The 27,289-nt window shown below is 47.8% G+C and overlaps 1 protein-coding gene across 1 annotated transcript in view; it reads left to right on the top strand.

The window, feature by feature from the left end:
* IFT43 (intraflagellar transport 43) overlaps positions 1-27,289 on the top strand; it is an 80,552-nt gene that overhangs the window by 49,181 nt on the left and 4,082 nt on the right. Inside the window, exons 4-5 of the mRNA XM_021679583.2 lie at positions 8,224-8,256; positions 8,905-8,951. Coding sequence (XP_021535258.1) covers positions 8,224-8,256; positions 8,905-8,951 — 80 coding nt within the window. The remainder of the gene's footprint in view (positions 1-8,223; positions 8,257-8,904; positions 8,952-27,289) is intronic.

The raw sequence follows: 27,289 nt of genomic DNA, 5'->3' as shown, positions 1-27,289 counted from the left end.
CCCCCCCCCCCCCCCCCCCCCCCCCCCCCCCCAGCTTCTCCTCCAGTGGGAGGGCTGACAGAGCCTTTGCCACTCAGACCCTTCCTGCTGCCTTGGTCCCTCAGCGAGTGGCATAGTGTTCATTGCCACCTCTCTTTCAGTTGTGGACTTAAGTAACTGGAAGGGAAAAAAGGGAACTCAGTGAAAATTCATTTCTAGTCCCATGGTTCCCTCCTGATCCCTGACCAATGTCAGTGTGTATATTTATAGCATTGAAACCAACGCGTGCGGCACCTCCTCTGCATTTCAGCCACAGTGGGTCCCCTACTGGCTTCTGAACACCCCTGGCCCTTTCTGCCTCCTACCTCTACTCAGGTTGTTTCCTCCAGTAGGAGGAGCCTTCCTGGAGCTTTTCTGCCTCTCCAGGCCGGCTCATCTTTCAGTCTTCCAGAAAGTCTTCCCTGACGGTTGGAATCAGCATGGCTAGTTACCAGGACATTTTGCTTCTATCTCCCTCACTTGTCCTGCGAAGTTGGGGACAACCATTTGTCCAGTAGATGAGGAGCGGGAACCTTGGTTTCTAGCTCCAGCTCTGTGTCCAGCGAGCCTCAGCGAGGCTGTAGGTAGGTTGCTTTCTGGTCTCTGTTTTCTCAGGTAGAAGATGCACAGGGAGGGTTGCAGTAGTAGTCTTTCAGGAACTGCCATATGTGTCTTCTGGAGGCATTACTGCTATTTCTAGAATGTTCTTTTCTCCAGCCAGACTGTAAAATCCTGCGCAAAAGATCCCCAAATTCAACACCTTCTAGTCGTGCCAGATAGTTATCCAGTAAAGTGAATAAAATAATGTTCATTTGAGACACCAAAGAGTTATCAACTCTTACACTTTTTTACTTATTGATAGCAGGCATATACATATATTTTGTGTGTGCCCATAATTGTTTTTAGCTATTAGAACTTTGCACCTTTTTTTCCTCCTCATGAATGTTCCTTTAGAATTTGAATCAGAACAGAGATGTTATTTTGAATGTGACCAGCAGGGGGCAAACTTCACCCAGGAATTGCCTTATAAGTCACTATACCTTCAACTTGACAGGGCTTGGTAGTCTGCGTGGCCATCCGTTTTCATCTTTATACTGGGCACCTTGTTGATGATACCAGCAGAAGCTAAATACGATCTAATATGACCTAAGGCCCCAAAATGCCAACACTTGAGTGCTGAGGAGTTCCTGCTTCTCTTTAAAAGAAGGGAGAAATACAAATACCTACAAATACGTGCTGGACTCCGAACCCATGAATGGCAAGAACTAAGAGCCGAGAGGAGAACAGTGGGAGCTTCAACTTGCAGGAGAGAGTGCATTGAAGAGAAATCTGTTGGCCAAGTGAAATTTCATGACAAATATCTGACTTTTAATCGGTATTATAAGTGTGAGGACATCTTAGAGCAGATTACCCAGTCTACGGCCTGCTACTGAATAGCCAAGATTATATAGCCAAGATTACAGTGGCAACGTCTCCTTTGCTCAGATTCGGATTTTCACTGTGAAGGCTCTTTTTGTGGGTCACACAATTTATAAAATAGAGCCTTGGTTTTTGATGTGCTAGTGAGGTGTTGTATGATCTGGGACACATCACCTCCTTTCTCTCATACCTTGGTAAAATTTACCTCAGTGAGGTTCGGAGGCACTTGTGAGATTTTTATTGGACATTTGAAAATTATGAGGGCAGAAAACCTCATAAGAAAATGGTATTTTGACTTCTTTTCCTCCAGAGGAGTGATATGTTTTGAAAATGTAAGGTAGCTTTGGCTCCTGTTCGGCTGGTATCTCATTCTTGCTCTTCCCCTTGCCAAGTGCTTCTGACTTTGGCCCCCTGGCTGTGGAATTTCCTCTTTTTGTCGTGGGAGTCCTGTGAGCTACACACAGTGGCTCCAGCTTTTTTTTTCCCAGGCAACAAGTTCTACTAGTAACCATTTGTCCAGAGCCTTCACATCTCGATCAGAGGCCGTGGCCCATGGGGGCTGGGTGAGCAGAGGGCCTTCCCCTGGGACAGTCGGGCCTCTAGATGCCTGGCACTTTGGTCTATTTTAAGCCTGATCTGTCTTGCAGCAGGAAGGTGAGTCTAGGGTCTAATATGTGCTGTGGATATTAAGAGACTTCAAGGACACTTCCCCCCATTTATCCCAGTTATGTCCCCTGCTAAAATAGGTTAACGGTGTCTAATTAACCACCGAACATTGTCATGCTGCATAAAGATAGCATCCGGGCTGTTCTCTGAGCCGTGGTACTTTATCTCCATTTAGATCTCTGCAGTATTCCATTAAACTCGAGAGAAACATTTTAACTGAGATGATGTCTACATTAGAGCTGCCTTTCACCCTTCAGCACGTAACCCGTGTAAGCAGCAGCTGAGGCCTTGTGTCTGGTACAGCAGGGAGGACAGAGGAGACAGACTTCTCGGGTGGGAGGCTCTGCACATCACAGCATTTCTACCCCCACCAAGCGCCAGAACAGCCCCCGAGGATCGAGGATTCAGTAGTGGTCCCCTGTGACTGCAATCACAGGACAGACCAGTGCCACCACGCTGGTCCTCAGCTGACCAAGTCAGGCCCGTTGAATGGCAGTGTGGTCTCTGAATGCCAAGAGAAAGGAATTGTATTTGAGCAAAAGAACTTAGAAAAGGAGAGTGCGTGGAGGGAAAGGTGACTTCGCTACGTGGGATCTCCTTTCTTGCCACATGTGAGCTGTCATGTTGTAAATAAGACATATATAATAAATCCCACAGAGCAATTAAACCAACATTAACTGACGAATTTTCAGGCCTGACAAAGTACAGTACTACTGTAGTGGAAAGTGCGTCCTCATCATGGAAAATATTAATTGGATTTGAAGCAGAGTCTGTGGAATGAGCATTTCCCATCATGTAGAACTACCTACGTGCTTCTGTCATGTAGGGATTGAGAGCTGGGCTTTGGTGGCAGACAGCCCGGAGATTGTATTCGGGCCCTACGGCTTTCTAGCTGGGTGACCTTAGGCAACCTACTCTACTTCTCTGAGCCTGTCTCCTCGATTGTAAAATGGAGCAAATAAATAAAAAAAATAGAATGTGATAATGAAGTAAAATAATGTGCAATGCTATATATCAATTAGTATTATATAATAGTAATATACATGAAGAAGATAATATAATAACAGTGCTAGGCACCCAACAAGCTCAATAAACGTTAACTGTTTTTGTTTTTTTTTAAGATTTTATTTATTTATTTGACAGAGAGAGAGAGACAGCGAGAGAGGGAACACAAGCAGGGGGAGTGTGAGATGGAGAAGCAGGCTCCCCTCTGAGCAGGGAGCCTGATGTGGGACTCGATCCCAGGACCCTGGGATCATGACCTGAGCCGAAGGCAGACGCCCAACGACTGAGCCACCCAGGCGCCCTAAATGATAACTGCTGATATCCTCAGTCATCAGCCTTCCTGCGACAGGCTTGTGGGGCCGGGCCTGGGAATGGGCCTCCCCCTGAGGAGCGAAGGTGGCTGTGGGAAGCTAAGGGGAAGAAACCTAGCATGGGTCAGAGAGAAGCAGGGTGAATACTAGGAGGGGCTGGTTGAGGGTTGGGCTGAACGAGGCTTTACGTGGAGGTAGAGATAGCGAGACAACGCCGTGCCAAGTCACCGACCTGGTCTGTGTGTCACTCGCTGGAAAGCGGGAGGCCCAAGTGTCCTTACTCCTGTTACCCTAGCCCCACAAGGTGGGAGGTGAAGGAGAACATTCCTGTCACTGTCCAGAGCTAAAGCTTCATTCTGCAAAACGGCCAAAGCAATCAGCAAGTGATGGAGTAGCTCTTAAAAAGAAACCTGGCATTTAATTAACTTTTCCAAGTGCTGGTTCAGCAACCTCTGTGTTTTACATTTTGAATATTGAACAAGCATCTCTAATTGGATCTGAACCGCTTCTGGGCCTGCCAGCCTGAAGAGAACCTGCTTCGGTTTTACGAACACCATGGAATCTTGTCTGAATTTCGGGGAAGCCAACTCAGGATTACTCAGGAATGGAGGCTACAGTCTGTGAAGCGTTTCTTCCCTTCCCTCAGCCTTTCGGTCAAGTCAGAGCTAATTAACATTTTGGTTAGAAAGAAGTGGGCAACTCGGCAGGATAGGGCAGCAAGGTTTCCATTTTGCTGCTTAGTACCCATAGTTCACCTTACTATCTGCAATGAGGTGTAAGGCATTGATTCTCTTATCTGACTGGGTCCCATTTCTAGAGATTACTACCTCGGAGGGCCTGGGGTGAGGCCCAGCACAGAGACACTGAAAAAAACTCAATGATGCTGTTGTGCACCAGTGGTTAAGAACTATTGGTTTAAAGGATTCTCCATGGCAGTTCTCTGTACGTTCTATTGCCTTCTGTAAGTGTGGGAAGTCAGGAATGGGCCGTCTGCACAATAAATCCAAACAGATGTCTGGGTGCCCTGGGGACGTCCGAAAATCATCGGGTAGCTGCTTTTGAAAAGGCTTGGGGCAGTGTGTCTGGAATCCGGGGTGGAAGTCGGGAGATGGGGCTTCTTGCTGCAGCCTCGTTACTCATAGCTCGGTGATTTGGTTGAAGCACACATCGAAGTGCCCCATGGCCCTGTCTGTCACATCGTGTCTCTAAAACCTGCGTTGCCTCTTTTCCAAAGCTAGGCTGAGCTTGTGGCAGTTGCCAGACAGGAGGGGGAAGAAACCTGCAGAGTGCTCCACCTGCGTAAGGTGGCGTCCCCCGTGTTGTTACGATTGTCAGGTTCCCAGCCCCCCTCCCCCCAGTAGCCACTTCTGAGGAGGAAGGCACGTGGGCAGGGGGTGTAGTAGGAGACCAGAAGCCCAGGGCAGAGCTGACTGCAGCCCTGTAGACAGCCTGCCCTGGGCCTGGACCAGGTCGCGGTGTTTCCTCAGAAGTATGTCTGTGAGGAGGAGATGAGCCAGAACCCACAATCCTCTACCTCACGGTCTGTGGGGGGCAGGACTTCAGCCCAAATCCTTCTTTAGCTACCTACCCTCTTGAGCTACCATAGACCGCTGTATTTTGTTTCTGTTTTGTTTTTAACCTGTCACCAACAATTTAAAAATATACTCTATGTCATGACTGGATATGTCTGTATATAAAATGGGGGGAAAGTCTATGTAATACTTACCCTTACTATTTGCAGGATACTCTCTTTTCTATTCTACTTTATGCTATTGAAAAACAAAAAGAGGGGCGCCTGGGTGGTTCAATCGATTAATCATCCGTCTCTTGATTTTGGTTCGGGTCATGATCTCAGGGTCATGAGATTGAGCCCCATGTTGGGCTCCACGCTCAGTAGGGAATCTGCTTGAGATTCTCTCTCTCCCTCTCCCTTGACCCCTCCCCCGCTCTCTCGCGCTCTCTCTCTGAAGATAAATAAAGAAAAAGGAAAAGACAAGGAAGGCTGGTGGTGATCCGCTAAATTGATTCCATGACTCACCGTGGGTCATGACCTTAGTTTGAAAATCACTGTGCTCGATTCTGTGTCCTTGTGCTGGGCTCTGACATTGTGTGACTTGAGGTAGCCGTGGAGACCAGGCAGGTACAAGACATCTGTGAAGTGGGGTTTTATTTCAGAATAACACCTTCAATCATGTTACTGAGATGCACATACAGATTAGTTAGTTGCATATTCGCATTTCTCTAAAGACTCTGCCAATTCTCCCAAAACCTGCCTCCCACTTAGCCTTCCTTTTGCTTCCCTTGCTTTTGGTAGCTGCAAAGCTACAGGCAATACTTCACTTGCCTCTTAATTTCCACTGTAAGAGAGCCAGCAGTGCAGAGTGAAGGATAAAGGGCTTCTACGGGCCCCCCAGTGTTGGGAAGGGCTGGGAGCTCAGGCTCATCCCAGCCACGCTCCACTTCCCCAGAGTTTTCCATGTGGGAATGCTGGTCCAGTTTACAGGCTTTGTGTTTGAAGAATCCAGAAGTCCAGATTTTTGTACAGAATCTCCCAATTTGGGCAACAAATTCATGTTAAAACCAAACCAAAACAAACCAAAACAAACCAGCAGTGTGGTCCCGACAAATGGACATGCTTGCTAGACAAGGCTGGAAAATGCTCAGCTTTATCAAAGACAGGGCGTTCCATGGCCAGTTCTCCAGGGCCTTGCCCAAGTTCCCACTGAACTTCCCATCTCCTGAGCAGAAGGCTTGCCCAGAATCTGCTATTTCTGGCAGAGAGTGAGAGAAAATGGAAGAGAATGGGAGAACATGCCACCTGAGGGCATCCCCACCTCTGACCTTGAGGGCTCCATTTTGATCTTGCTCCTTGTCGTGGGGTGAAATGAAATTTGGGAGGGTCCTTGGGCTCCCCCTGGAGCGAGAGAGAGGAGAACATGAGCTCTGCAGCAATTGTGCTGAATGTGAAACTCATCCCCGTTTTAGATGTTGATGGCAGTTAATCAGCCTGCCCCGGAAGATTAGCATTACCATTGTTTCCTTCAGACAAAATCACCGCTATTCTGGCCTTGGCCCATCGCTTAGGAAGGAACGATGCAGTCACAACTCCTAAGGGTGATCAGGGATGCTATGTCTCTTACGTACAAAATGCAGGTGCCTTAATCACCTCGTTCTTCTCGGACCCTGTAGTCACCCGAGCCCTCCTGCCGTTGGGGACATATTACCAAGGCATTTGGATGGTGGGTTTGTAGAGTTCAGCTTCACCAGGACAATTAGAGGCAGTGGTCCTGGGGGGCAGACGTGAGCTGGGAGCAGAGCTTTCTGCCCTCCCACACAGGCAGAGGTGGCTTTGGCGGCTGTTAGGATTTTCTTGACTTAGAACAGTACTGGGAACCAGTATCATCCAGCAACAGCCCTGTGGTGATGCCTCGGGCACCCCGCTGCAGGTTGCCTGTGGTGCCTCCTCCTGCCTGTCTGTCCCACTCGCCCTCCTCCCCCGACTTGCTTCATCTCTTTACTGTCCTGTGAAGAGGCAAAAACTGCAGCCTGGGAGATCCTCCTCAGAGTTGTTCCATCCTGTTCTTCCAGCTTTAGCTACCCATTCTCTTCTCCCTCCCAACAGAAGCCAAAATTCTGCCCGCCCCCCTTAACAGTGCAGTTGGTGTGGTCTGAATTTCATGGATCCTAGTTTATTTAAACTTGGGCTTAATTTCAGATTATACTCAGAGAGGGGGAGTGGTTGTTTGCATTTTGCAGGAATTGCTGGTTGGTTCCGATGTCGCTCTGCTGACTGACGAGGCTAGCGGGCTCTGCACTGTCGAAGGCCTTCTCATGCACCCCAGCTCCTGGCCATTAAGACACTGCCTCCCCCCTTTGCCCGTGATTTTCGTGGTGATTGACTTCTAACTTGAAAGAATTCATTAAAAAACCAACCAACTAACCAACAAAATCTATTGTGGAAATTTTCAGACATACAGAAAAGTAATCAACATGTACCCAACACCCAACTTTAATAAATTGTCAGTGTTTGGTCAGTCTCATTTAGACTTTAGATCCGTGTTTCTCAGAGGGTCAGTAGTGACAACCTTATAGAGGGATTACCTAGGGATTTGTTTAAAATGCGTAATCCCAGACTCCCTTTCCCCCAGACCTGCTGATCCAGAAAGCTGTCTCTGCCAGGTCCAGCAATCTACATGTCTACCAAGCTTCTCAGATGGTTCTTATGCACATTGAAGATTGAGAACCACAGCCTTAGATAAATGTCTATATATAATTAGGCTTCCTGTTCTCATGGAACGTCTGAAGGGCAGTACCTGCCCAGCATCACTCATGGGGTCTTCTGGTCCTTCAAGTGGAGGCTGCAGAAAGGTCCAGAGCCTACAGCTTGAACTGCATGGTCAGTCCATCTCTTTTTACTACTGGGAAGCTGCACATGCTAACAACTAAAGCTCCAAGTAAGACCCAAGGCCTCAGTCCTAAGAAAGTGCTCTATAAATTGGTCTGTTAATTGTTGAAAGGAGGGAACTGTGTCATCTATATCCATTTGAGTTCTGAACTTCCCCATCTGCGCTTAAACTCAATGATTTAAGTTGGAGTTGCAGTGAAATAAGACTATAAGTAGGCATTGTGATGTCTGTAATTCTCTCATGCTGGTTATGGGCCTTGCTCTAGAAAGAGAAATCCAGGTCAGTAAAGCACTTGGAATATGCTAATTTGCCCTCACTTTTGAAATCCCCTCTCCAACGTATACCCCCCATGCACGAGATTAACAGGTTCTTATAAACCTTGTTTTTCTTTTTTTCAGGTCAGGAAGGAGGGCTTCTGAAGAAATAGAAGAGTATGTTTCCAGCTTTCTTATTCATCCTTTGGTGACCTTTGCTAGCAGTGCAGCTTTGGTGGTCATTATCTGTTCAGCCTTTGTTGGACTCAGCATTTGAAAGCAGAATGAGCCTGGCTTTTTGTCTGGGCCTTCAGTGATGCACACTGAATCCAGGGTTCAGTTAATGCTGTTTCCTTAGCTGAAGGTCTGGACCCTGGCATTAATATCCATGTCCTTCTCCCACCCTGTGGTTTTAGAACCGTATGTCCAGGTATCAGAGTGCTGACCCTTGGATTCTTCTTTATTGATTCAGATGGGCAGAAACAATACCAGCCTTCTAAACCTAACCTTCTCCTAAGATTTGTATCAGAACGGAAAATAAAATGTTTCCAGGTAAAGATAGAATGTAAAGGCAGGGCCAGTGAATTTCACCCCACCCCCCGGGGGTGAGAGGAGCATTCGTATCATAGTCTGTAGAATGGTGCACCGCATGCCTTGTGCGACCGTATTTGGCAGACCCAAGTGCCTAAATAGGTTTGACCAAGTTGATGGAGGAAAATGGGTCCAGAGACCATCTAGGAGAAACAATAGATACAATAATGATTTGGGTGGTTTCTTCCTACGTGTGAAATTCATTTTCTTTCCTTTCCTTCTTTTTGGGGGCAGTCACCGCCTCAGACAGCAGAGCTTGGATGGATCAGATGATGGAGGAGGTAAGATGTGTTTGGAGCCGGAGAGGCTCCACGGCCCCCAGAGCCTTTCCTGGGCCGCAGCTAAGGCCCTGTTGGCCGCAGCCTTCCTGGGAGGCAGTGGCCCCCTACCGTCTCATCTCTGTGCCTTGCTGAGCGCTGCGTCTGCCTGGAGGACCTCACCCCCATGGCTGTCTGCCAGCCCTGCTTGTCCTTCACAACTCTGCTGAAGCATCTCCTCCTCTGAAAGGTCTTCCCTTCCCACCTGCTCCCTCTCTGACTCTGATGTTTCTTCCCTGTGCTCCCAAGGCTCCCTGGGCTAACCTCCAATATAACAACAGCAACACTAGCTAATACCTGTTAGGTGTTTATTATATACCAGGCACTTGATATACTGTCCTACCAGTTTATATTATGTTAAAGCATTTAATCATCACAGTAACCCCATGAGTTAGTACTATTGTCCCATTCTACAGTTGAGGAGACTAAAGCACAGGGAGGTTAAAGTAAGGTTTTTCCAGTTCACTGTAAACTCTGTGCTCCAGTGTGGATAGTTTCTACTGCTGTGTAAATGCTCTTTTCTTCTACAAAGTCTAATCTGCCATTAAGACCACTCAGTGAATTTGTTCTTTCAGAGACTGTATTTTTCAGCTCTAGAAGCTCCATTCGGTTCCGTGTCTTCCATTCATCTCCTTCTTTTGATCGTGTTTTGCTTCATCCTTGATGGTAGCCTTTATGTAGCTGTTATAAAGCCCTTTTCTGCCAATTCTATCATCTCTCTGTTTCCTGTGTCTCCACCGACTGATTTTTCTTCTGGTTACAAGTTCTGTTTTTTCTGCTTCTTTACATGATTAGTAGTTTTTGATTGGATGCTGGTCATTGTGAACGTTACTATGTTGCGTGTCTGGATCTTGTTGTCTTTCTTTAAAGAATAGTATATTCTTTAAAGAAAAGTGTATCTGTTTTAGTAGGCAGTTAATGTGTTTGTTGGTCAACTCAATCATTTTGAGAATTGTTTTTAAGCTTTATTAGGGCAAATCTAGAGTTAACCCTAAACATTAAGATACTCAGGTGTCCCTGCCTGGTGGTTCAACAAGGACTCTCCACTCTGCCTGAGTGGAGCTGAGCCTCTTCCAGTTCTTTATAAGCTGTGGGGATGGTTCACTTCACACCTTCTTGGTAGTAATTCTTTGCCCAGCTGTGTGGAGTTTGACCCTATACACACACAGCTTAGAGTGCAGTCCCTCTAGGGGCGCCTGGGTGGCTCAGTCGGTTAAGCGTCTGACTCTTGATTTTGGCTCAGGTCATGATCTCAGGGTCATAAGATCGAGCCCCACGTTGGGCTCCGCACCGGGCATGGAGCCTGCTTGAAATTCTCTTCCTACCTCTCCACCTCCCCTACATGTACTTTAAAAAAAAAAAAAAAAGTGCAGCCGATCTAGATTTCCGCACCCTTCTGCCAAATAGTGCCTCTCTCATCCTCTGCTTCTCAAATTCCAGCCACCTTAGCCTACCTACACTTTGACCTCTGCCTCCTCAACCCAGTGAGATCTCCATGCTCCACTAGGGGTTTCCCCTCTTTGGACCAGAGTCCAGGAAGTGTACATCTAAGCAGAAGGCCAGGGTTGACAGTAAGGCTCATTTCATTTCCCTCCTCTCAGGGATCCCCGTCCTGCGCTACCTATTGTCCACTGTCTGCACACAGCTGTTTCTTCCATTATTTCCAGGTTCCTACTTGTTCCCAGCAGGAATCCAGTGCTGGTTACTGCCTCATGGCTGGAGGTGGCGCCCCAAAGCTTTCAGTAACTAACCTTTGCGTGTGACCACAAAGCGAAGGGGAGCATTAAATCTAGAAAGCTTAGACTGTGACCCATACCGTTAGCTGCCTCACAGGACTGGGGGCTTATGCGACATGAGAACTGCTGGGATGGTGGTAGAAACACGGACTCCCAGCCACCAGCAATCAGAAGCTGGAGTTGGGGCCCAGAGATCTGGATTGATTTAAATACGCTCCCTGGATGAATATTCTGCATGCTGGAGCTTGTCAAGCGTGCTGCAGTGCCGCTAAAGTTAGGACTGAGGGCAGGAGAGGACAGGAATCATGAAAACGTACTGCCTCATCTCATTCCAAAGGGGTTTTCGGGTAGAAAGGTAGTCACTGGAGGTCAGGAGTTGAGCCTCCACTCTGAGATTTAGTAAGAGCTCATGAGCACAGCTTCATCATTCTTCAGCATTTGTCTTTGCTTTTCCTGTTCTTTCTTATTGACAAGCTCATTTTGTTTTACCAGATCTTCCTCCTTAGCTCTACTCACTAAACTCCTTGTAGCCGCCGAACCCGTCCACCCACTAAGAATTCCCAGTGACCCTGTGAACTCAGAGTCCAAGTCTCTTTCCCCGCACATGTCCCCGGGATGCCTCGTGCCACCGTGTGGTGGCTCAGTGATTGCTGGCTGCTGGCTACACTTTTGACCTGCCCGTCCTCACAGACTGTTGCTCCAGCCATTGGTTGCCTAGGACGGCAGGGTAACCATCCAGGAGGGTGTGCCAAAGGACTCAAGGAGGCAGGGGCCCTGCTGGACATTGACAAAGCCCTTAGGTGCAGGGAAATGATGATGCTGCCCACTCTGAGGTGCTCATTAAATTCCTGGTCTCCAGAAAGTTTGCTCAGCTGGTATCCTCTCCAGGCCTCTCCCCACCCTACCTGGAACCTCTTTCTAACTCCTTTCAACGGACTTCTGAAATCCTCCTTTTCCCATTTTTTGCAGTGTGTGAAAATGCTACATTTCAAGGAGTAACTGTTAAATGTTCCAGCAAAACCTTCTGAATGCCAGAGTGTACACACATTCTACATGTGTGTTAGCAGAAGGTTGGGCCGGCTGCTGTGGCGGCAACTCTGTCGGCCATCTTGTGTGAGCCCCTCATTGGCCATGTTAACAGCATCGAAGCTTCGAGATCATGATCCAAAAAGCAGGACTCAGAGGAGAACTCTGGTCTTCTGACTCACAAGAGACCTCTGTGCCTCATACCCCACGCACACCAACATCACTGCCATCTCCGCGCATCACCAAACTCATTTAGTTCTCAAAACAAACCTATGGAAAATTTTTTAAAAATCAACTTTATTGAGGTCGAATTTACACACAATAAACTGAATCCATTTAAAGCTCAGCATTTGAGTTTTGACAGATGTATATGCCTGGTGGAACCGCCACCACAGTCAATACATAGAACTTCCCATCTCCCCTCCAAAATTTCTCAGGCCCTTTCCAATCAGTCCTTCCTCTGCCCCTGTCTCTAGGCAACTACTGAGTCTCTTTGTTGTCACTATGCAGTGGTTTGCACTTTGTGGAGCTTTATGTAAGTTGAAATGTATGTACGTATGCTTTTCTGTCTGGCTTTTTTCACTTACGGTAAATGATTTTGAGTTTATCCAGGTGGTTGTATATGTCATTAGCCTGTTTCATTTATTGATGAGTAGTATTCCAGTGTATGGACAGACCACATTCCGTTATGTATTCACCTGGTAATGGACATTTGGATCGTTCATTATCCCCATTTTAAAGATGAGCAGACAAAGGCAAAGAAAAATAACCTTGCCAAAGGTCACACGATGAGTGACAACACTTGGAAGGCACCTCTGCTCACCACTACCCCACTGATGCCACACAGCCCAGCGCCAGGATTTGAATACAGACCTTGACACCAGAGTCCTTGCTCCTGGCCTCTGGGCTATAACAAACAGTACGACCCTCAGCTCTGTTGGCATCTCCTTCCACAGGTGGGTTGTGTTAATGTCAGCTCTCATGTTTGTAATATAGCGTGCCTAGCATGATTGATAGGATGCTTAATACAATTCCATTAAGGAAGGAGAGAGGAAAGATAACTATTTTCAGAGAATACCTCTAGTATTTTTTTCCCCTTCATAAACTTGAAGTGTGAAATTAGTGATTTGGCCTTTATTTTGGCTCTGGAGGTTTGACGCGTAAAACCCTTTCTTGTCAGAGTGCACTTGATTTTACCTTCTAGGAGGGATGCCTCTCCCCAGGCATACATCTGTTTTCCATGCAGCTATGCCTGAGTCCTTTAATGGAAAATCAGTTCATATGTTACACTTCACACTTGACTTCGTCCATTTCACTATACGTGAATGTTTAGAATCCGTTATGCGGTAGGAATCATATGTTACATATAACTAGTTTCTAGAATTATCTTTGCTCAGAGAATTACTTGGTTGGCTAGCGAAGGCTGCTCCTTTGAACTTAGAATAACCAGTAGGTGGGGACGCTCCATGAATGATTGCCCTGAATCATCCAAGGAGACCCATTCAGCGATGACATGAAGCAGATCTTTGGGCACCTGTGAGGGAACCTACTGGTGCCCTTAATAAAATCACACCCAAGTTCTTCAAGGTTGTCAAGTACGAGGAGCGTTGTCCCCTGGGAAGGGGCTGCTAGTTTCCCTGTACTTGGTCGGGGTGGTGATCGGTGAGCAATCCCGAAAGAGAATGTATCTTGGGGACAAGAAATGAGAATCCAAGGACTAGGGCCCCCTCCCGGCAGGTAGTCTCTTTCTACCACCAGTCTTAGAGGTTAGATTTTATTGAGGAAAGCCAGCAGGTGTTCGGACAGTGCCCCCTGTGGCCACAGCTCCTCCAGATGCTGGAGATGGTGGCAAGTAAGACAGCCCTGGCCCTCCGAGAGACTCTGATGTAGTGAGAGAGGCCCCCTCCTTTCCCTCCCCGTCTTGTATAGGAAACTTTCAGGAGCCATGTCTCTCAGATCTGTTTCTCAGCAGTCAGCCTCCCAAGCTTCACTCTTGGCACATACTCTCCTTCTTCCATGGGGAAGATGCCCAGGGAGAGAAGAGAAGCACTCCTTCCCCTCCATCGATGCCTCAGGCTTCCAAGGGAAGAGAACAGAAAAGTAGAAGAAGGAAAAGGCTTTTAGGATAGATGTGTTTTTAGAAGGAGAAATGGAAGTGACTGACATTTGGAGGTGGTTTTGGAGTCTGTTGGTTAACTAGAAGGTACTGCATAGGACCCTTTGCAAGGTTGTGGCGGGCCACAAGCTCGCGCACCCCATCGAGGGGGTGGGCAGATACCACACACACATGAAACAGCAGAAGTGTGAGACAGTAAAAAATGGTGGGACCTGTGGTAAACCTAGAGAGGAGATGATGCTGCCTAAAAGTTTTCACATTCATATTTCAAAAAATGACCAATTTTTAAAATCTGTTCATAAGCAGCACAAAATGCACCTGCAAATTAGATGAGGCCATTGGGAAGTGATCTACAAATGCTCCATAAGGCTTTGTAGGGCTGTGCTATGCAGGAGCACGGCATTGCTGGGGAGACAGAACATAGAGACGAAAAGCATTAAGGAGTCAAGGGGCGAAGACAGCAGGATAACGGATGGCAGAGGCGGCCAGTGGTGATTGCTGTGTTTGTGATTTACGTTAGTAAGGGCCACAGTTTAGGCCACAAAGCGATCCCTGTGGGCTGAGGGCACTTCAGGAGGAAGGAAGAGTGAGCAGTGGGTCCTAAAGGCCAGGCAGCATTTGGACAAGTGAAGAATGCGAAGGGCCTTCCGGGTGAGGCCTGACAGGAGGGGAGACTCCACGTAGAGAATGAACAGGGAATTTACGGTAACTACAAGAGAAGCTGGTTCCACAGAGTGAAGCCCTGGTTCTGGTCCATTCTCAGCTACAGATAGTAAGCGTCCCACATAAACTGCCTTTTGTGAAGTTTGGAGATTGCCAGTCATCTGACTTGCTGATTCTAGGTGGAATCGCTCACAGCTAGAGTTGACACGATGCTTCAGGGAAGTTGGGAGTCATGATTAGAATAGGTGAGAATGATGAACAGCCAGAGCCCCCAAATGACTGCAGGGTTCCAAAATTGTTGAACGGCCATGCTCATCCTTCCTACTTAGATGACCATCCTTTGGTGGCACAGTTACCCATCCCTGTTCTTGGAATCAAGTTTCTGGTTGGCACTAAGGCCTTCAGACTTCTTCTGTCATGGAAGCTTTATGGTGTTAGGAGAAAGAGCATCAGATCTGGAATAAGATTGAACGCAGCCTCTACAAGTGACTTTGGGCAAGTCATCCATCCATTCATCCATTCATTTCACCACCATTTGTTGACTACCTACTATGTGATGCTTAGGGCTGGGTGCTGGGGATATGATGTTGAAGAAAACATTCTTAGTCTTTGCCCTCATACCGCTTACAGCCTAGTGGGGGAAATGGGGACTAGACAAATGGTCACACAACTAAAGAAGGAAGGACAAGGAGTGATTGAGCCCACTGAAGGCAGGGCACAGGTCCTCTGAGAGAGAACGGCCTGGAGACCTGACTTGGATCAGGTGATGAGGGAAGGCCACTTTGCAGGAGTGGTTTTTATACCTCAGCCTGAAGGGGGAGTGAAGTTGCTGTGAGTAGGGGGGTGGGGGGACCCCGGGAGAGGAGACAGCATGTGCAAAGACTTGTCACCTCTCCAACTCCAGGAGTGTTTCTAGTCCTGTGTGTTCTCTTCCAGCTCTAAAGTCCAGCTGTCTGAAAGTGAACTCTGGATAGAATGCGAAGCTTTGAGATGAGCTTTGAGAAGCACACAAATGGGAGAAGAGCACTTCCTTGTCTTTAAAAAAGATGAATAATATTCAGGTTGAAACAACTGCTGAAAGCACAATTAGATACAGACTCACCTTTCAAATAGTTTGTCTCAGAGTGGAATTCAAGTTAGGAAAGAACTTGTGAGCCCCAAAGATGTCTTTCAAAAGTGGAAAGTCTCTGAAAACAGGAGCTTTAAAAAAAAAAAAAAAAAAAAAAAAAGGATTGGATCTTTCTTGCATTTAACCATTGCATTTTGGCGTGCCGCAGGACCGTGGGTACAATGCTCACTGTCTCTTCCCGACCGCTCTCGGCACCTCCTGGGCATCTCACCCCCACTGGAGAGGGCTGTGCTCTTTGCAACGCAGGCCCAGTTTTGACAGAATCAAATACCTCAAAACCTTAGGAATAGTAAATCCTTATGGCCAGCCAAAAAGTGTTTAATTCCTAAAGGACCAGCTGAGTTGAGCCACTTCTAGCCAGGGGCAAGTGGGGACTTAATTCTGTAAGTGTAGCAATCTGGATGATCTGAGAGTTCTGAGTTTAAGGGTAATTGCTCAATTTTCTATCCATGTCAACAGGAAAAATAGGTAAAAGTGGCTGAACACAGCCAAGCAATGAGGCTGGATGAGATGCGAGATGCTGGACTATCAGTGGAATTAGAAAAATGCCATCTGTAGAGGGCTGTTGCTCCCTCAGCCCTGTCTTCCCCTCTGCCCCGTCATCACCCGGCTCTGGGCTTTCTAACTCTCTTTTGGGCTCTTTTTCACTCCGTGCTTAATCTTCCCACCATGCCCTCCCTTCCCTTTTCCTGCAAACAGCAGAGTCGCCCTGAGCCTAAATAGCTTGAACGGGGAGAAAGAGAAAGTGGAAAGAATTCTTTAAGTACAGATAAACTGGAATCCTGACATCTCAGTTCCTTTCTCTTGCTTCGTAAGAACGTTGGCAATTATGTTGGCATTCAGCATACGGGACTTCTTAGGTCATCCCCAAACCTAGTTCCTTTGCCTCCCTAATCTTTTTAAACTATTCTAACCAGCACTAATTTTTTGATTAAATAATGTTCCTTCAAATCAATTTGTCTTGGGGCGCCTGGGTGGCTCGTCGGTTAAGTGTCTAACTCTTGATCTCAGCTCAGGTCTTGATCTCAGGGCCATGAGTTCAAGCCCCACGTTGGGCTCCACACTGGGGCTGGAGCCTGCTTAAAAAAAAAAAAAAAATCAATTTGTGTTTTCTAAGTTCAGCGTCACTAGGAGTGGATGCTAAGGTCTTTCTAAACCTATGCCTCCCCACCCTTCCCTGACACATACGTGAGCAGGAGCCTGTCTGTATCCAGCACAGGAGAGGGGTGGGGTGGGGTGGGACTCGCTGGTGCAAGGGTTAACTGTCCCGTCTCCTGTATCTGTGCTTTGTTCTGCTTACAAGATACTGGGTAACAAATTTGAGAAAGAGGTCATTCTTGTGGGAAATGGTATTGACAATTAACGTCTGCAGTGTGAGCCCCCGCGCTGCTTTACCTGCAGCAACCCTCCCAGTAGTTCTCAGAGGAGACACTGTGATTATCACCCCTGTGCAAAGGAGGAAATTGAAGCCTGTGAAGAAGTGAAGTCACTCACAGAAGTCGCATGGCTAAGAAACAATGATGTGCTGGTGAATATTGAACAACCAGCTCTCCAGGGGAAACGAGTCCTCATTGGTCACGTTTGCCGATTTCTGTGGCGTAAGTAGCCCCACCATGGCTGGTTTCGGGCTCCCACCAGGACATCACTGACCACAGAGCCGGGAAGAGATGGCTGGGAGCACACCAGTATTATCAGATTTCTGCCATGCAGGCACATGAGAGGTAAAGAATTTCAAGAGCGTGGATAAAGTGAAATATAAAACTTAGCAAATGCTGAGTTTCGACTATTTATTGCCTTTGTTTTTAATATAATTCATCTAGCTATAAGGGTCTATAACTTAGTCATTAAGATGCTTATGTTTAACAGCCTGCATGCAATATTCCTAAAAATTGAGCTGGTGGTTCTTAGTCCTGTGACTCCTGAGCACTCTGCGGTCACGGCCCTCCTCCTGTTGTTAAAGCATCTGGGGCGGTTTTCAACCCCGCTTATTGAGGAAGCTAGTCTCCCCTCATTTTTCTGGCCCCCTGTGGTGGATCCCCTCCCACCCAGTTCTCAGACCAGCCTGCCGGCCCCGTCCTCAGCTCTGCCGACCGTCTCGCTGTCAGGTCTCACCTGTAGGCGTCCCCCGGCTGACAGGCAAAAGCCAAAGAGACCGGGCCTCTAAAAGCTCTGACAGGAGACAGAATCCTCAGGTTTGAACATTCCTCTCTTTCTTGTTCTGCTTCGTTTTCTAGCAAATCCATTAAGATGGCTGCTAGAGGATGATTTCTGGTGCCTCTGCCAAGTCTTCCAGAGAGGAGAGCCTACTTTAGGGCGTGAGGAAGGAGTTTCACTGGGCTGGTGCAGGGAGCAGCGTGAGGATCGGCAGTTTGGGAAGTTTGTGAGAACCAAGGCCCCACAGGCGTCCACCTGGGCCTGAAGGGCTACGCTTCAGTTCTCCCACCGGCCTGCCCCTTTGAGGTGTAGCAGAGGAGATGGATTGACACCACAGGGATACACAGGACATGAAAGAGCCCCGGCCGGGGGGGGGCTGGGTCATGGTGGGGGCTGGGGGGGGGGGGTCAGCATGGAGCCACAGGTGGAATCTGTGCAGGTTAATGGCACTGTAGGAAATGAATTTTTATTACAGTGACTCTAAACAAAAGATTTGGCGTGCTCTATCTGTAGGTCATAACTGTGGCTGGAATATTTGGAAAGACACTGCTGTAAGCAAACGTGACAGAAAGGGTGATTTTTAAATTTTTTTTTTAATACATCATGAGATACATTCTAATGGACACCCCAGAATAAGATTGTCATAGAGATAGAGTAGACCTTATTTGATGATAAGGAGACTTGGGACCAGGGTTGACAAGTAATTGCCGAAGTTCAGGAAATTGGGGGCAGATCTGGGATCCAGGTTTCCTGATTTCTAATTGGGTGCACCCTGTAACATGACTCTGTGGACCAGGAATCTGGCGATTCAGTTCTTCCTTGATCGGCAGTGGAAGCCACATTCTCGGCAGCCAGAGAATAAGGAGCATTAATAGATATGGACTCTTGAGGCCGCAGGGCTGACTTCTCTATTCTCCAGTGTGGGTGTGGCCAGCGCTAGTCCCCAGAGTTAGGGAGATTCCAGGGGGGTGACCTGGAACTTGCCAGAAATGTTTTCAATGTAGCCAGAGCAGTTGTTTTTTACTTACTTTTTTGCAGGAGGTGATTCAAGGTCCTGTGATCCTATCGTAGACAAAATATACACCATGAGAGAGTAGATGTGCAAGAGTTGATGGGAAGGAGAGATATTTAGAATTACCTGACTCAGCAAATATGGGAGAGACTGGCTTGGCTGCATTCTCCTGGCCTCCCCAAAAGGCAGAATGTCAGGGGAGTTTTTGAGAACTGAGTTGAGCTTTGAGCAGATTTTAGTTCTGCTTTGTCAACTCAGTCATGATCTACCTTACCCCCCATCCAGCTACAAGGCATAGCCCAGCATCTCCACCAGATCTCTTGCTCTGTTGGCAGAGCCGGGACCCAGTGCTTTACGCCCCTAGCGGTGCCTTGAAATCTCTAGTCGTGCCAGACTTTCCAAACGTATCATCACGAATGTCTTTCCCTGAAACATGGTTGACAGTGACCTTTCTGGGTTCCATTTCCTTTGTTCATGTGCACAGCTTACTTGCCCGTCCCCATCTGAAGGGGCAGAATGAGGAATGCAAACGAAAGCCTGGTGCCATGCATGCACACGTGCTTTAAATGAAGCAGGTTGTAGTCCCCTTCCTCTAGGAACACACGCACACAGCTCCGTCAGCATTCTGTCATGCTCTCGTCAGCTTGGAGGAATGTGATTAATAATAAGTCATCCAACATTAAGCACTGACAAAAGTAAAAGAGAGCTAAATCTCCCTGAAATCGTTATAGAGATCAGGGTATTTATTCTGTAACTCCCTGGGTTCTGTCCTGGTTGAATACAGAAGACAGGCTCAGGATAGGGCAGAACTAATCCCATTTAGTTCTGTGAGACCATCCAAGGAGCATTCCAGCATTCAGGGAGAGGTGCGGGTACTTCCCACAGTTGTGAAGAGGGTGGACGAGTAAGGAATCAGGGGCCCTGCATGCAACAGACAGGCCTGCCTTGGTGAGAACCACTTCCCCGGGGGAGCTGGTAGATGACTTAGAGTTTTATTTGACTGGAAAGAAATAGAGGCTCTTTTTTCTAGGATGCCTATTTCAAAAGAGGGGGACTGTATGCATAGGCACCATGTTCTCTGCCTGTAAGAAGACAAGACAGAGTTGTGGAGTTGTTCCAAATAGTCTTTGTAACCAAAAACACAACAAGTTGTGTCCTGGGATAGCGGGAGACTGTTCTCCCAAATGGATGGCCAGGGTGCATTACTCCGTTTGAAGTCTGACAGCCAGGTGTCGCTTAGGTGAGATGGGAAGAGACAGTCTGTGCTCGGAAGTTGGACTCAGCACACCTCTTAGCCATCAGTTGGAGAAGTCTTTTCCTTCTGAAACACATCACACATGGAAATACATTTCTAAAGAAGGATTAGGTATAGTGGAAATCTAGGGGCAAGGTAACAGGGGATTCTCTTACCCTAGCAAGAGAAGAACTTGATGTGGCCACATGATAGATCTTCCTCTCTAGCTTTAGGTTCTACCAGCTTTCTGAAAGTTCACAGAGGTAGAATGCGTGCGCGCGCGCGCGCGTGTGTGTGTGTGTGTGTACTCGTCTGCATATACACACACACAGGAGGACACATACTGGGAATGTGATTCCTGAGTCCATGAGTGTGGTTGACGGACTAGGTTTACCTAAAAGACCCTTTAAGAGAAAGCTCTTGAAAGATGATTACAGAATTGAGACACCATCATTTAAAAGTGCCTGAGGCAAACGCTTTTGAAAATTGCAGCAGCGGAGGGACAGAGAAAGAACCACACAGCCCTTGATTGTTGTGCTGTTCCCTCAGGACCCGTTCTCCCCCTCCCCCCCTGTTTCTCATCTGATAAGAGAGAGAGCAGCACTAAGACTCCTCGTCTATCTTATGAAAATCCGATTCGGAATGGCTGTGATCAAAACCAGCTGGCTGTCCCCGGCAGTGGCCTCGCGCGGAGGGAACCGCTCAGAAGCGTTCCGTATGTGGGAGTGTCACGGGTGGCACCGATCAAAGTAGCATTTTTTTAATAAATATATATAAGGAAAAATACAAAACCTAAGGATTTAGAATAAAAGCAGTGTAGTTTGTCTTGTTTTTTTCAGCGTAACACGAAGAGGATGAAATAGAATCAGATATGCCTGGTTTCTAACATCCGCGCTTCCACGGGCGGCTCGGAGAAGGCGCACTGTGTCACGTTAATGCTGTCTCGCTCATCTTGGGCCTCATTGAAGAGAGTGGAAAGTTGCTCAGTCTCCATTCCTTCCAGCCACTTTTTCCTCGTCACTGTCCTTTCCCCCTCCTTGTCCTTAACACATCTGTGCAGATCAGAGCTGGAACCACCAGCAAGCTCCAAGAGCTATTAGAGTGGTAGAGAGCATTCCTATTCATTGTTTTTCATCTCCTTCAACTGCCAGTGACACGTGTTGTGATGTTCCCTAGAGGTCACCTCGGCAGGTGGCAGTGGGGTCCTCCCAGTGTTGGGCTCCTGGGCTGTTCTCTATAGAGAACCCTTGTTGGGCCCTTGTTGGTCTCTCGCGAGCACCACCTTTGAATTGCTCCAAAGGCTCGATCCTGGTTGAGGACCGTTTGCACTGCTGCTAATGATTCTTGTAAGCACTCGGTGCACTTGGGGGTGCGGGGAGATACGGAAAATCTCATTCTGGGGTGTTGCGTTCATGGTTCCTTCAGATATGTGCTACCATCCCTCTGGGGGTCATAGGATGAGGTCAGGCTATCACACACCATAATATACCACGAGCTGGATTGCCACTGTTAGCAAAGCCCCTTCTCTGCCCGTGGTTCGGGCAACACCACAGTGTGTGGAGGCCTGGCTGATCCCAGAAACTAACGTCAGTCCAAACCTTCCTCGTCAAACCGTCATCAGCCAGGAGAGTCACCATGGCTTCGGGGGCCGTGAGGAACGATCAGCTCTTCTGATCTTCTAAGGTCTGTGATCTCCTTCCCCGGCAACATTTAGAGAGATGCAGTTTGGCAGGAACATGGAGGCATTTCAACCTGCGGGACACAGATGAACACCCCCCCCGCCCACCCCTGACCACCGCCAAGCTGGCACCTCAGGACGGGGCATCTTTCCTCTCGGCTCTGTCACACGCTTCCTCGGGGACCTGCTCATGCACAGCCCCAGAGTAAACATTGGCTCCACCGTGTCTGTTTCTCGGCGTTTGCAGTGCGGTGTGGTGCGTCCTGCCGGTAGCGAGTCCGGGCGGGACCCGGCTTTGATCAGGTGAAGTCACAAGGGAAAAGTCTTCACCGAGTGGACCTGCCAGGGACCTGCAGACATGTTTTTGCCCCTCAAACCCCTGCTTGGGGAGTGCGGGGGACCGACAGTTGCGGGGCCCAGGCGCGCTCAGGAGCTCCTCGGAGACCGTCTCTTTCTCTTGTTCCTTTGGGTGTTTGAAGCCTGTTGCCTACTGCTTTCCCCTTTTCTTCTCCCTTTTCAAAATTCTCCATTTTTTCACTTAGAAAAAAATTATTTATACGATTGAGATCCACTAATTAAAGCCATTTTCTGGTATTTGGTTACTGGAGCGTTTGATGTCTCTCTGACAAGACCATGAAATGCACGGAGTGTCCACAGGGACAGAATTTGCTGAACACGGCTCTTTGTAAATGAGGGGACACAGTGTCGCAGCAGCTCATGAATATGGAACGCCCATGATGCCACCTCAGTGGACTTGGGAACACAGATGAATCCTGTCATGTGCTAAATGAGACCAATTTCTTTCACTTAACTTCATCTTCAATCAGACCTTCTTCCATTTGCCTGTTTAAAATTCCCCATACGTGATGCAGAAGGTAACAGCATTCAGTAAAACAAAGTTTTGCAGCTGCCGAGAAAAATCATAAGGATCTCTGGTTTAAAGTTGCCATCTCCCAAAAACGTGGACATTGTTTTGCTTTCGAGCTCTGTGGAGGTCTTTTGACTTTGGGCACAGAATTAGGGGTTGTGTGGACCACTCTTATTGGGGTATCCTTAAGCAGTATGTCCAGATTCCTTTCATGTGGATTGGTTATTGAACTTGGCTATGGCTCCCCGCCCCAAGTGCACCAGTGCTTACAAGAGGGTGGATGTGGGCCGTTAAGAGCCCATGGATGCTCTGCAGTGGGAAAGGGCACTGTGTGGGAAAGCAGCTCTGGGAAGAGAGTGCATGTATCCAAGCAGGGCCTTGCCATGGGGAGCTCAGTTAGTGGATGAAGTGAGAAGGACGGATGTCATCAGAGGCATCCGGATGAACCTGCCAACTGCTTGTATCATTTACTAAGGTGTCTAGGTGAGAAAGTGCTAGAGTATAGAAGAGACTTTCTGTAGCTCTCCAGAAACCCCTGTGGATACAACCAGGAAATCCCATTCAGAAATCCCCAACCAAGAAAATCAGCAAAGAGTAGAACCTCAAGGGACACAGAGAGGCAAGGCTCCCTGTGGGACCCAGGGTCCAGATTAGGGGGCCTCCTTTGTTCTCTCCTTCCTGCAGAACTTAGATTTATGCTCCAGGTAAAGAGCTTGAGTCATGCTCAGGGTGTATTCTGCATGCTGAGTCCGGTCTTAAACAATCACTTTCTCGGGGCGCCTGGGTGGCTCAGTCGTTAAGCGTCTGCCTTCAGCTCAGGTCATGATCCCAGGGTCCTGGGATCGAGCCCCACATCGGGCTCTCTGCTCAGCGGGAAGCCTGCTTCTCCCTCTCCCAGTCCCCCTGCTTGTGTTCCCTCTCGCTGTCTCTCTGTCAAATAAATAAATAAAATATTTAAAAAAAAATCACTTTCTCTTCCAGTTGTACCAAAATAGGCCAACAACATCTGGGTTTGAACTCGGGCTATCTCAAAATGGAAACGCAGAGATCTGGAGCCTGCTTTATTGGAAGAGGCAGGCTGGCTTCTTACTCTCAGGCCACAGGGGCTGAAGAGGAGCCCTCTGGGACTTTACTGGGTAGTTAGCTATTTAGTGTGCGTGTATGATGATATTATCCATAACGAATGTATTTCAGGGCAAATGGCAGCTTCTCACATCTTTGAAACCAGTTGTAATCAATCCTGCTGGTGTTCCGACATGTTTCTATTATTTATATAATCACCCCTCATTCTGTGGTTTCATCTGGTAGTTGGTTTGTTGGGCAGATCTGTTGGCAGACTAGCATTCTGGTATCATAATGAGTTTCCCACTTGGCAATCTCTCTCTTTGAAGTAAGTTCTTACTATTGTTGTGTATTAACAGACCTTTACTAGGGGCTTCCGGAAAGTGGAGTGATTTGGGGGGCACTCCAGAAATCCCAAGAAGAAAGAAACACGGGGAGGTTGGTGAAGAACATTGTGACCCAGCCTCAGGATGGAAGTCCAGTGGTCCATACGGACCAAATCTGAATGACTCCTGCCCTGTAACTTTGTGCCCACTCATCCATTGTTTCTCGTGTATGTCCAGGCCCTTCTCAGCTAGGCCTTGCAGCTGTCAAGTGAGGCAAAACCTTTGCTCTGATGTTATCAAATCCAGGAAGTATCCAAGAATTGTGCTTGATTGTTTATAAAATGAATCCTACTCAGGCAGCTTTAGGGTTTGGTAGCACTTAGACCATAACTGGAACCATAACTGGCTCTTCCCTGCGTGCAATTTTCACATTTGAGGGGAATCTGTCGTTCAGTTCTGTTCAGTTGTCCTTTGGTTTGCTGGTCCTTGGGAATGCAGTGACTAGGCTGTGCTCTTCGCCCTCAGCTAGTTTACCATCTAGGGGGCAGACGTAGGGCAAATTTCACTTACTCTACCCACTACAAGATGGTGAGGTCAACGCAGTAGCCCTAAATAAAGTGTAACAGAAAGCCAAAGTAGAAAGCTCTGATTTCTACCTGTTGGATTCCGAGGTGATTCACAAAGGAAGGGAGGTACATTTTCCTGATTCTGCTTTTATTATTACTATTTCTTTATGTATAGTCCCTCCCTTTGCAACGTTGCCATGCTTTATCAATGTTGGTTTTCCCTGGATGTGCCCCAGAAGGGGTCTTGTGTAGAGCAGGCACCCAACCCATGTTTCCTGGCTGGTTGATGCAGGACCTTCCTCACCTGCCCCCAGGCGCCCTCTCTCCTGCCTCACCCCATGCCACTCTCCCCTGGGCCCTGGTGCCGACCCTACTGGCCTTCCTCCGGTTTCTTCAGTTTTGTGAGTTACTTCTCGCAAGTGGAGTGATATGGGGGAGGGGGGCACTCCAGAAATCAAAGGCCATCCCTGCCTGATTTAATCCTCTCTATCCTTCGGCTTTGAGTTGTATTGTCCCTAATTCAGTGGCCTTTCCCAACTCCCCACCGCACCTTCCAAAGTTCTAAATGAGGTCTTCTCTGAACCGGATTAAGTGCATTATGGGGCACCCGTTCAATAGGATACTAGATGGTCGTTTAAAAGAATAAGATCTATCAGTATATTGATAAGGAAAGAGAGGGCAAGTTGCAGAAGAGTACATGTATAAAGTGATCCCATTTGTAGATATCCTCTAAAGGACATAAGTGCTGCAGTATGCATGCATTCTTTTCAGTGAATATATACAAGAAATTGTTAATAGCACCTCTAGGGAGACAGACTGGGGCTCATAGAAGAAGAGGAAATTTTTCACTTTAACCTTTTCTGTAGCATTTGAATTATGACCACATATGATATTTTACCTTTAAAAATATGAGATGATTAGTTGTTTCAGCCCTCTTGTTTTCCAGTGCTCCGTGAAGACAAGGAATGTGTTTTCTTTTCTCTTGTTCTTGGCACCCCGGACCTTGCACCTTCAGGTAGCAGACGCTCCATCAGCACTCCTTGAATGAATGGATGGGTGAATGAACGAAGAAGCAAGCAAATGCAGTTTCCCCACCGTGTGGCTAACCGGGTGACACACAGGGCCAACAAGCAGGTTGAGCCAGCAGGAGAGATGGCTAACAGAAGAGGCAGGGAGCAAGCACAAAGAGCAAAGAAAACCTGTGGAGTTGAAGGGGTCGGAGCTGGGAAAGAGAGAAGCATATGATGGCGAGCTGTGGGGGGAGGGGCGGGGGGCTGAGTGAGGAGGTGCTGCCTGCCTACAGAGCAGAGATGGAGGAGGAGGGCACCACTCCTGTGGCACTGGAGGCATCAGAACCCTCCTGCCTTGCTCCCCTTTCCTGAGACCATTCAAGGTGCTCAGTCACCTCCAGGGGCCAGTTTGGTAAGACAGGTGCGGCGGGGATGAGGCCCCAGGGCTCCAGCGCTGGTGCACTCTTTCCTTCTGTTCCATGTGGCCTTGCTGTAGGGAAGTAGCGAGTGGGGGTGTAGGCTGAGGGAGAGACTTAGCTTATTTGTGGTGATTGGAATCAAGAGAAGTAGCCAGAACCAAGGACGATGAGTCTCATGCAGAGTAACAGCTGTCCAGGCTCATCCCTCTGCAAAGAAAGCACAAGTGGATGAGGGTGAGCTCACGGGTTATGGTCGGACAGAGCTGGAAGCCTGGTACTGTCCGTTGTTGATGATCTCAGCTCATGAAGCTGCTGCTGCTTGCTGAGCCTCACTGTTCTCGCCTGCAAAATGGGCGAGAGTAAATGAGAAAATGGAGGTAGCGCCATTTGGTTTCTCTCCAGGCTCAACACTCTATCCGCTAATTATGTACTGAGCACAGTGATGAGTATTTTATAAAGATGATTGCACTTAATACTTATAATGACCATATGAGGTGGGTGTAATTATGATCCCCATTTTACAGATGAAGCAGCTGAGGCACAGAGAGGCTAAAGTCACACAGCTGGTACATGGGGAAGCCAGGGTTGAAAGCCAGCCACCCTGCCTCCCGAGCCTGTGCCCTTAACCATGGCATGGGCATCCTACCCATTTAATTAACCTGCTCACTGTTTCTGTTCCTGTTCTTCTTCCTCTTGGTAGCACGGAACAAAATGAGAGTAAAGTTCATGGAACTATTAAATTTTTTAAAATAGCGGTAGCTTTTCAGCAGCGCTAGAGCAAACCTCTGTATTCTTCTCATTTTTTTTTTTAAGATTTTATTTATTTATTTGAGAAAGAGAGAATGAGAGACAGATAGCAAGAGAGGGAAGAGGGTCAGAGGGAGAAGCAGACTCCCCGCTGAGCAGGGAGCCCGACGCGGGACTCGATCCTGGGACTCCAGGATCGTGACCTGAGCCGAAGGCAGTCGCTTAACCAACTGAGCCACCCAGGCGCCCAAACCTCTGTATTCTTCTTACTGTCCGTTAAAATCACGTGCTTTCTATTTAATTTAATTTATTTTTTTTTTACGGGAGCATAGTTGACAAACAGCGTTGCATTCGTAACATTCTGAGAGTTCAGTTTGACATCCTGAATCAGACTGGGTCCCCGGTCCAGACTTGCAGGCCAAGGAGCCGTAACTGAGAAGTCCATGTAGGCAGTCTTGTGAAGAAGGAGATTTCTCAGGTCTGTTTTCTTTTTCTAGGTTTGTTCATGATGTGTGTGTGTGTGTGTGTGTGTGTGTGTGTGTGTGTGTGTGTGTGT

This window comes from Neomonachus schauinslandi, chromosome 9 (assembly GCF_002201575.2).
Source record: "Neomonachus schauinslandi chromosome 9, ASM220157v2, whole genome shotgun sequence".
NCBI classification, from domain to species: domain Eukaryota; kingdom Metazoa; phylum Chordata; class Mammalia; order Carnivora; family Phocidae; genus Neomonachus; species Neomonachus schauinslandi.
This window is presented reverse-complemented; position numbering and strand designations above follow the sequence as displayed.